Source organism: Gossypium raimondii, chromosome 2, assembly GCF_025698545.1.
Source record: "Gossypium raimondii isolate GPD5lz chromosome 2, ASM2569854v1, whole genome shotgun sequence".
In the NCBI taxonomy this organism is placed as follows: Eukaryota; Viridiplantae; Streptophyta; class Magnoliopsida; order Malvales; family Malvaceae; genus Gossypium; species Gossypium raimondii.
In genome coordinates, this window is record NC_068566.1 from 33695006 (window position 1) to 33705604 (window position 10599).

Here is a 10599-nt window from a genome sequence, read left to right on the forward strand (position 1 = left end):
GTGACATGTGGTGACTTTAACTAAAAAAATTAGGGACAATTAGCTTTAACGATCAATCATTAAAGTTAACGGTCAAAGGGCTTTTTTGATACATTTTGGCAATTAAGTGCAAAAAAAAAAAGCAGAGGCTTAATTATCATTATTATTTTAAGTTTGAGGGCCTTTTTTTTATACATTTTGAAGGTTTATGTATCCAATTAAGTGAAAAAAAAAACGAGGCTTAATTATTTTTTTAAAAAAATTTTGAGGGCTTTTTACACCCTAAAAAAAAAAAAGCATTGTGGGTGTGTGCTAGATGTAGGAAGATCCTTTGGACCTTACTTTAATATATAGGTATAGGTAATAAACCCTGCTTACTAAAAACGGGTAAAAATAAATGTAGGCATTTGTCTCGAGAGTTAGATTGCATTTTGTCCATTTTACTCGGAAAAATGAGTTAATTAGTCTTTAGATGTTAGATAAAAGAGCAAATTAGTCATTTCTGTTAAAAAATTCATCAATTTTCACTATTAAAAATTGACATAGCTAATAAAATAAATAGATAGTTACACATGACATGCTACATATACCTCATTTTGAGGTATAAGACTAGTTTTTAACCGTATAAATTGATGAAATTTTTAACAAAAAAATAGTTTGCTCTTTGATCTAATTTTATTTATTTTTAAGTATATAACTTTTACCCTAAAAATGTAATTTCTAATTTTATAGATTATGGGAGTGGATTTGTAGAACAGACTTGAATCAGCATCACATAGAACGCCCCTAAGGAACAGAAGAGCATTGACAGGATTCCGAGTGTTGTTCAAGCTCTTCGCCACCATCTCAATTCATAATTCACCATCCATCATCAATGTATCCTTTTCTTTTTGCATCAAACCATACACAGCAACATATTTCAGTGAGACTACAAAACTTGAAATTTCCTTCCCTGGACATGAGCACACTCAATCTCTCATATAACATAATATTCAGCTACCACTTTATTCTTTGGCTAAAAGTTCGATTTATAATTCGAATTTACGGTCAACATGTGTATTTGAGGATCAAATTAATAAAATCTTTAAATATGGAGAGTAATGTTTTTTTGAATTATTTAGAATTAATATCAAATTTATAGATTGTGTAAATATTGATGACTAAATGTGTTATTATACCAATTTAAAAAAAACTAACTCATAATTTCATTAATAATTTAACAGAGAGTAATCAAAATAGAACCGATCAAACGAATTTGAAAATTTTTATACTTTGATGACAAAAAAATACTAATAGTGAAATGACTAATGATATAATTTATTCTAATTTCAATATAGAGGTTTTGAAAAGGTATAAATCACATTTTGGGTATGAATTTAGCAACTCTTTCCATATCGGCATTTGAATTATTTTTTGTTTAAGTTGATCCTTGAGCTTAGTAATTATTCTCATATTGGGATTAAACTTTTTTTTGTCCAAGTTAATCTTTGAACTTAGCAATTATTCCTATATTGAGGCCTTAATTTTTTTTTAAAGTTAACCTATGATATTTTTTTGAAAACCCTAAAATTCAAATCAGGTCCCAATATGAGAACAATAGCCAATTTCAAAGATTAACTTGGACCAAAAAAGGTACAAGATCTAATACAAGAACAATTGCCTAGTTTAGGCCCCAATATGAGAATAATTACCAAGTACAGACTAATTTGGAAAAAAAACAAGTTCAGGCCCCAAATAGTAATATAACCATTTTGAAAATGTCAATTGGGCGGGCCGCGTGGTAATTATCTACTTAACCTAGGGGTAAAACGGTAATTGACAAAATCTTTCTTACGAAGCCTAATAATACGATTGGCGCCAGCCCCAGAGTTTCGAAAAAAAGAGGCCCAAAACGATAAGTACTAACTCCCGCTAAAACGGTGAGAATATAAACCAAAAGGAATTGTGAGCGGGAAACTCACTCAAAACACCAAATCTCCCTCCCAATTTCTTCCTTCTTAAATCACTTCACAATCAGCCTTTAGCCCTCGCACTTTCTCAGGTACCAAAAAGAAAAGCAGAAATGGCGAAATCTGTGAGCCAAGATGCGATTTCAACGATTTTGGCTAACCCATCTCCCGATTCTTCTTCATATATCCCTGAAATCGTCGTTCAGGTCTTGGATCTTAAGCTCACTGGCAACCGTTACACGTATGTTTCTTCCTATTCCTCAATCAATCTATTCTGTGTATATGCATTCCTTTTACTTGATTAATACCCAAACAAGTTCTGGGATTTATTTACTTCATAAGTTTATTGTATCTGTGCTATTTATTTTCAATGGAAATATTGTGTAGTGATCTTAACCTCACTGGCAACATCGTTTTACTGATTATATTGTGTTGGGTCTTTGGTTTTGAAGGTTTAATGCAAGTGATGGGAAGATGAAGCTGAGAGCGATTTTTCCATCAAACATGTCATCTGAAATCATTACAGGCAGTGTCCAGAACAAGGGTCTTGTCAGGATTCTTGATTATACCCTCAATGATATCCCCAACAAATCTGAAAAGTAACTATTGGTTACCCTTCACTTCTCTTTCCCTTGATTTTTTTAAGGTTTCTTAGGCTTGATGTTCGAAATGGGTTTCAGGTATTTGATTGTAACAAAATGCGAGGTAGTATCTCCTGCACTTGAGACAGAAATTAAAGCTGAAGTCGAAACTGAGGAACATGACACTGTTTTAAAGAAGCCAAAGCTTGAATATGAAGCTAGATATGAGGCTAAAGCTGACGTGTCTGGTATTATTTTGAAGCCAAAGCAGGAAATTGTTTCAAAGTCTGCGGCTCAAATAGTACATGAGCAACGAACAAAGTAAATTTCTTTACCTTTTTTTTTAAATGTTTGAAGTTCAATATTCTATTTGTCTTTTAGAGTTGTTTCTTTATTAATTTTTACTTTGTTCTTATACTTCCAGCATGGCTCCATCATCACGGATGGCAATGACAAGAAGAGTGCATCCTCTTGTTTCATTGAATCCTTACCAGGGCAATTGGATGATTAAAGTTCGTCTCACAAGCAAGGGAAACATGCGTACCTATAAGAATGCTAGAGGAGAAGGTTGTGTTTTCAATGTGGAGTTAACAGATGAAGATGTAAGCAGCTATATAGCCTGTGCTTTTTTTTTTTTTTTTGCTTTATACTTGTGGCATGATGCATATCTACTTGTGGGAGAATGAGTTCTAAGATTGGATATTTGTATTTTTTGTAGGGTACACAAATACAAGCCACAATGTTTAATGAAGCTGCTAGGAAGTTCTATGAGAAGTTTCAACTGGGGAAGGTCTATTACATATCAAGAGGAACACTAAAAGTTGCAAATAAGCAGTTTAAGACTGTTCAAAATGATTATGAAATGACTTTGAATGAGAATTCCGTGGTGGAAGAGGCTTCTAATGAAGAAACGTTTATTCCTGAAACTAAATTCAACTTTGTCCCTATTGATCAATTAGGCCCTTATGTTAATGGACGGGAGCTTGTTGGTAAGAGCTCATTCCTAGCAATTTAGAGACTTTGTTTGACGTTTTGGATTCTTACTCATTGCTGCTTTTAATGCTTTGAATCTCAGATATTATTGGAGTTGTTCAAAGTGTCAACCCTGTATCAAATATTAAAAGGAGGATTGACAATGAGAATATTCCAAAGAGGGATCTGATTGTTGCAGATGAAACGTGAATATCCACTCGTTGACTGCTATATGTTTTACCTTTTCCTTTTTTTTTTTAATTATGATTTGCTGATGCTGTTCATTTCCGGATGCCAGGAAGAAGACAGTAGTCGTTTCTTTGTGGAATGAGCTTGCAAATAATGTTGGCCAGGAATTGTTTGACAATGCTGATAAATCTCCTATAGTAGCAATTAAATCACTCAAAGTCGGTGATTTTCAAGGTACTATGAAGTTGGAGCCTTTTCTGTCAAAATAAACTAGAATTCTTGCATTGAGTTAGTTATCCTGAAATCTTGGTGTTGATATCTTAGGTGTATCTTTGTCAACATTGGGCAAAAGTAGTGTGATGATTAATCCAGATATACCTGAAGCAAAGAAGTTGAGATCTTGGTAAGTTACTGTTGCTGAGAAACTAATGGTTTATTACTTTTCAAGTAGCATTTTCTGATTTAAGTTTATTTCTGTGCAGGTATGATTCGGAAGGGAAAGGGAGTTCCATGGCCTCCATCGGCTTAGGTTTGAGTCCTTCATCCAAGACTGGGGCAAGATCTATGTATACTGATAGGGTTTCCCTTATGCATATCACTAGTAACCCATCTTTGGGTGATGAAAAGGTATTGCTTTGTAGATTAAAGTATGCTATGATTGTTGTGTTTTAATCTGTTATGATACAAGACAATTGAACATATAGTAGCGTCATTTATGTTGCAGCATTTGACTTCATAGATGACTACAAAATATGGTTTTGATGGTATAATGTCTTGTGCAGCCTGCATTTTTCAGCATTAAAGCATTTGTCAGCTTGATCAGGCCTGAGCAAGCAATGTGGTACCGTGCTTGCAAAACATGCAACAAGAAAGTAACTGAAGCTGTTGGATCTGGCTATTGGTGTGAGGGATGCCAGAAAAATGATGAAGAGTGTAATTTAAGGTTAGATATTGAAATTTATATTAAGCTTTTATACAATTGACAAGTAGTTTACATGGTGTTTCTAATGTTCTTTTCGGCATTAATTAGATACATAATGGTCTCAAAGATCTCTGATACAAGAGGTGAAGCCTGGGTTTCAGCCTTTAATGAAGAAGCAGAGAAAATTGTTGGATGCTCAGCTGATGAACTTGATAAACTCAAGTCAGAGGTAAAAAAGCATAGCTATGTTCACATACACATATACATGCACGCACATGCATATACGATATAGAACATTGACTCAAATTCCCTAATGAAATTTCCATTTTTCAGCAAGGGGATATTGATGGATACCAACAAAAGTTGAAGGAAGCAACTTGGGTTCCTCATCTTTTCAAGGTCAGTGTTACTCAAAATGAGTATAACAATGAGAAGCGGCAAAGGATAACAGTAAAGGCTGTCGCTCCAATCAACTTTGCTGAAGAATCCAGATTTCTGCTTGAAGAGATCAAGAAGATGAGAAATCCTCAGTAGGTTGTTTTAGTTTTGGGTTGTAAATGATGGGATTCAGTAGACTTACTATGTAGTTTAGATCTATGTTTATGGCTTTATGATTCAGGAAAACCAGTTATAAGTTTCCTTTTTGTACTATTGTGTTCCTGAGTCTAAAATCTTTCATTGTTTTGGTATTTTCTTGATTCTTCTGAAAGTTATGTTACAAGCAAAAATCCATTTTATTTTGGTTTTTTAGAATGATGAGACTTGGGAGTAGAAGTTTACTACAATTTGATCCTGCAAGTAATGTAGCCATTGATGTTTGTTGGTTTTGGTCCAAAAAATATGATACAAAATCGATTTTGATTACACTGATAAAAATTTAATTGTTGAAATTAGATTCACACAGTTTTTGATATTTTAAATATTAATGTATTATTTGATAATATAAAATGTTAAAATTATATATATATTTTATTTTATGTTATTCTAAATAAAATCAAATTTTTCATGATCCAAGATTTTCAAAATCAAAAATAAAATTTCAAAACTCAAACATAAGCCAACCATGGCAAAATATGAAAAGGAAAAGTTCAATCTTTGACTTTTGTCAAGTCTTGTTTGTTTTTTCTCTTTTTTATATTTAGTTTGGGATAAAATTTTGAAAAACTAATTAATTTTTTCAATTACAAATTAGTTTTTCCATATTCAAAACAAAATTTTAAGAAATATATATTGAATGTTTTTTACTTTATGTGTCATTATTTACTCTTTTTCCCAAATGAATTGACTTTAAAATATATTGAAAAAGAAAATAAAGCATTAAAAACTTTTATTTTCGATACATTGAAAAAATTTAACAAGGACTAAACTAGGAGATATTTAAAGTCATTTTAGGGCTCCCCAATAATAGACCACTTCAGTGTTATGAATAATTTAGTATAGAATTAATGGCACTGTGGAAAGAAAACTATTCTTTAAACTACTAATGTTATTAAATGTGAATAAAAATAAAATAAAAATAATAAAAACAAAATTTTTTGTGTACTTTACATTATATTTTTGTCACTTATGTTTGAAATGTTACGTTTTAGTCACTTATGTTATCGTTTCGTTGCGAAGTGGTCATTCTACTGTTAAGCTTCGTTACCTCCCTAACGGGGTCTTACGTGGTAGTCCAAATTAAAAATTTTTAATTAAAAACCTATTTTCATTTCAACAACTGGACATCCAAGTTACCATTTAAAACTCATTTGAACTGCTATTAGGAAGGTAACGGAGTTTAACGGTAGAGTGACCACTGTGTAACAAAACGATAACGTAAGTGACTAAAACGTAACATTTTAAATATAAGTGACTATTTTTATAGTTTACCCAATTCTAAAATATTATTTATTAGAATATATTATTTCTTAGGACTTTCGATATCATTGGTTATCAAGTTTGATTGTAAGTGTTGAATAGTACGTATCGAATATATTGTTTAATCATTTGGTGATGATAAAAAGTCGTTATGAAGTTGACACTCATACATACCAAGGTTTTAGCAATCATTTTCAAGATTTCCTCTCAATAATCTTATACTTTATTGATATAGATAGCGATTTAACGTGATGAAAATGGTTTTGTAATATAATTAGTATTTATTTTTAGTTTCTAGGAAGTTGAATGTTTTAATTGGTCTAATACATTTTATTTTCACTGTTTTAGGAAACTAAATTTTTAACAATTTCTTAAATTTGCTTAAATGATAATATTTTGCCATTAAATTAAATAAAGTTAATAGTTTTTACCAAGTATCTAACTTTGCTCACAATTTATCTATAATTTTGTGCAACGGAAATTATAATTTCATTTTAATATAATATAGTAATTAATTTTAAAAAACTCCAAATTTTATCACATAAATTTTTTGAAAGACTTGTTATTAAATATTAAAAGTTAACTAGATAACATTATTCATATATTTTCAATTTTTTCCTTTATTCATTAGCTATTTATTGATTCTAATTTCTTAATAGATTATTTCCTACTTTCAACAAAAGCTTTATTTGAATATTTTATTAAAAATATAAAAAAATAATTAAATGTGTATATTCATGTGGTATAAAATTTACCATTTTAAAATAATATTTCAATACTCATTAAAAATAATAAAAAGCCATCAACATTAAAACTGAATTACTTGACATTGGTTCGTTCCGTACGTTAGGAAAGCCATCCATTTCATTCAAAATAAATCCAGAAGTGGGTTCATTTCATTCAAATTCCAAAACATTTAGAAGCATATATGAGCATCATACTTCAAAAAGTTACTAACGTTGTTTCAATATCATCATTAACCATGTATATAGTTCCTAAAGTAACAGATGCATCCATTTCCAAACTGAGCTTACTCCGAACCTCTTAATCAATCCTCAATTCCTTATATAGCCATGAGATCACCGTAATTGCGCATTAGAAGAATCGATCCAGCAAATAAACCGGCGGCTCGCAGCAGTTTCTGCAAAAAGGGTAAAATCATACATCGCTTTTCAGTATGCGAATGCGTAAAAGAAAAGAAAATAACATAAGAGAAACATGATTGTACTGTCAAGAGAATTTCCATTTCAAGTATTAAGTTAACTAATATGATGAGTTCGTAAAACTTTTTAAACCTTGTTCAAATTCTATGAAAACTGCGAGTACATAGACTAAAATGCACATTTCATAAGTAGAGGGATCTATTCTCATTGACGTTGCCCATAAATCTGTAAACAAAAAAATCCTTGTCTTGAAAACCTAGGAATGAATAACCAAGCTTACAGAAAAGTCTAAACACTTCCAAGCATTTTATGCAAGATTTCCCTTCTCCAGATAAAGTATACCACAACAGTAAGTGACATGTGTTCATGGTGGTTTTAGTGCGATATGAGCTTATAACACTTGCCCATCCACAGATATTTGGACACCCCCAATACAAGCCAATATAACTCAATTCTGGAACATGGATGCACCACGAAAGGCTGGTTCTGAAAACCCTTTGGATAGGGAAAAGGAAAATATTTAAATGCTACAGCCAGTAACCAGCTCGTTACCACTACAAGCCAATATAGCTGAAAATTCTGGAGGACAGATGCCGTGACAATGAAAATCAGAAGGGACTAGAAAGGCTGATACTAAAAACCTTCACATAGGAAAATAGTACATTTAAATGCTAAACCAATAAGCTGCTCGTTCCCAAAAGAACATACAAATTGACCTTCCATTCTGCACCACACATTATTTCAATGTCTGACACAGAATCCCTCAGCCATACATAGCACTCTTCTCCAATTTAATATTCTTTAAACCTTGTAAGCATATTTCAGATGAGATGGAAAAAGGAAGAAAAGATAAAAAGAAATTCAATTTTTCTTGGGTGAATGAAATCAGTGTTTCAAACCAGTTTGGGGAAAAATGACATTTTTAAAGCTTTTAGCCATCTTCCAAAAGCTTTCCAACTCCTAATGCTTATAGAAATGTTACTCAAACTTGAGTGTGAGCGTAGAGTAGGCATGTGGACAACACAGATATGTTAAAAAAATTTTCTTTTCATGTACTTTAACGGTATTTGAATACTTTCCACGAAAAATGTCCACCAAAACTAATGGAGCCTGAGATCATAATCAACCGATATATAAATTGGCCCGGCCTGGCCACGAAAACCAATACTTGGATTACATACGGAAAACAGAGTACATAGGTAATAAAAACATATCCAGCTAATGAAGGAATTTCTTATCCTCCACAAAATTTCTAAGGTTATTTTAGCTTCTCCAGTTGTCTTATATATTCTCCCCACAATTTGCTCCTTCAGGGAATGCTTTTCACTAAATCGATGATTTCAGTTAAGAACTAAACTAAGTTAAGACAGTGACAGTCATATTCATATAATCAACTAAACGCAAATAGATAAAGTGAGAACAAATCATTCAGATCGACATCATGCCATTGCCATGTATTTTCCAAGCCCCCAAACAATGAGAACTTCCAGACTAAGAAATAACTTCTGGTTTTGAGATACCATTATGGCTGCAAATAAGTTCATATCTTCAAAACCAAAATATTCATATCCTGCTTCTTTTTTCCTTCTTTTTTTTTTTTTTTGCTTTTTCTAGATCAGTTGAGATAACATCTGAATTTCTAAACAAATTCCCACAAATCCATTATCACAAAAACAAGATTACGATAAAGAATCACATTGAAACGCAACTAAATCAAGCGAAAGACCCAAAAATAAAAGAAAAACTGTGAAGGGAAGAGAATAATAAAAGGAATAAAGAACAATGAAATACCATAAACGAAGCGGAAGACCCAGAATAAAAAAGAAAACTATGAGAGTAAAAGAAGAATAAAAGGAATAAAGAAAAAAGAAATACCATATTGTGAGCCCAGTTTTCTTCATCGTGGACTTGAGAGTTCCAGAAGGCTTTGAGCTTATCGAGAGAGATCACAGTGTCCGCCATTGCTGCTCTGAATAAGGATTCCTTTTTGCTTTTGAAATCAGAGGCTTGTCTTTGAAGGGAGGGTTTGGATTTTAGGGTTTTATTGCTGAGAAAAGGCGGACCCTTTCTTTAGCTCTAATTAACACGTGGGAAAGAATTTTTAAGAGGAAAAAGTAATTTTTTGGGTAAGTTTACCATTAGTCACTAAACTACAGGTAAATTTTTATTTTGGTCACTTAATTAAAAAAGTTATAATTTTGTTACAAAATTATTTGAAAGTTCTCATTTAAGTCACTGAACTATTCAAAAGTTTGTTTTCATCATTAGACTCTTAAGTTTTTTTTTTTAAGGTTCCATTAGTGAGCTTCAAGTTTGACGATCGGTACAGTGGATCAGTACCCATCGATGGATAGAAGAACATACCTTAGATCTAAGTCGTTTCGACAGTCAATGTCAAAGATCAGAGAAAAAAGTTGTTTAAATTTTAGTTCGTAAATTCGTGACGTCTACAGTTGTTTCATAAAAAAAAACTAAACTATAAAAGAGAAAGTAAAAGAGATCTTTCGATTGATGCAGACAATGTGAATAGAGAAAGTTGTATAGCATCAATTTCAACAACACAATGCTTTAAATCAAAACTTTTGAATAGTTTAGTGACCAAATTGTAACTTTTTTTAGTTAAGTAACCAAAACGAAAACTTACATATAGTTTAGTGACTAACAGTGTTTTATCCTAATTTTTTTTTACTTGTTTCTAATATCACATGCGCATGTGATTTTTTGTGTTTAATTTTTAATTAATTTTTTTAAAGGTAAATTAGTTCATTCAATAAATGAAACCATATAATTTAGAGAAAAAAAAAACAAACACTCGTTGTAGATGGTGAAAGACAAACTCCATCAACATAATAAAGGCTTTAGCCTCAGCATGAATATAACATTATGACATGTTGACAATTGACTTTGTCACAACTCAAACACAGCATATCTGAAGTGATTGCAAGCACTTAATACAATAAGGAAATCAGCCCCGGATGGTCCAAAGT

General features: G+C 31.7%; 2 protein-coding genes across 2 annotated transcripts; one reads left to right on the forward strand and one right to left on the reverse strand.

Moving 5' to 3' along the window:
- Positions 1 to 1970: 1970 nt before the first annotated feature.
- LOC105788463 (replication protein A 70 kDa DNA-binding subunit B) lies at positions 1971 to 5345 on the forward strand. The gene is made up of 12 exons (XM_012615377.2): positions 1971 to 2169; positions 2381 to 2527; positions 2609 to 2830; positions 2934 to 3111; positions 3228 to 3498; positions 3585 to 3687; positions 3780 to 3904; positions 3995 to 4073; positions 4153 to 4297; positions 4453 to 4613; positions 4701 to 4821; positions 4926 to 5345. The coding sequence occupies exons 1-12, from the start codon at positions 2042 to 2044 to the stop codon at positions 5124 to 5126; spliced, it is 1881 nt and encodes a 626-aa protein (XP_012470831.1). The 5' UTR covers positions 1971 to 2041; the 3' UTR covers positions 5127 to 5345.
- A 1950-nt stretch (positions 5346 to 7295) lies between these two features.
- LOC105788464 (mitochondrial import receptor subunit TOM5 homolog) lies at positions 7296 to 9655 on the reverse strand. Its single transcript, XM_012615378.2, has 2 exons — positions 9488 to 9655; positions 7296 to 7590 (listed from the first exon to the last, which is right to left on the reverse strand). The coding sequence occupies exons 1-2, from the start codon at positions 9572 to 9574 to the stop codon at positions 7513 to 7515; spliced, it is 165 nt and encodes a 54-aa protein (XP_012470832.1). The 5' UTR covers positions 9575 to 9655; the 3' UTR covers positions 7296 to 7512.
- Positions 9656 to 10599: the final 944 nt, after the last annotated feature.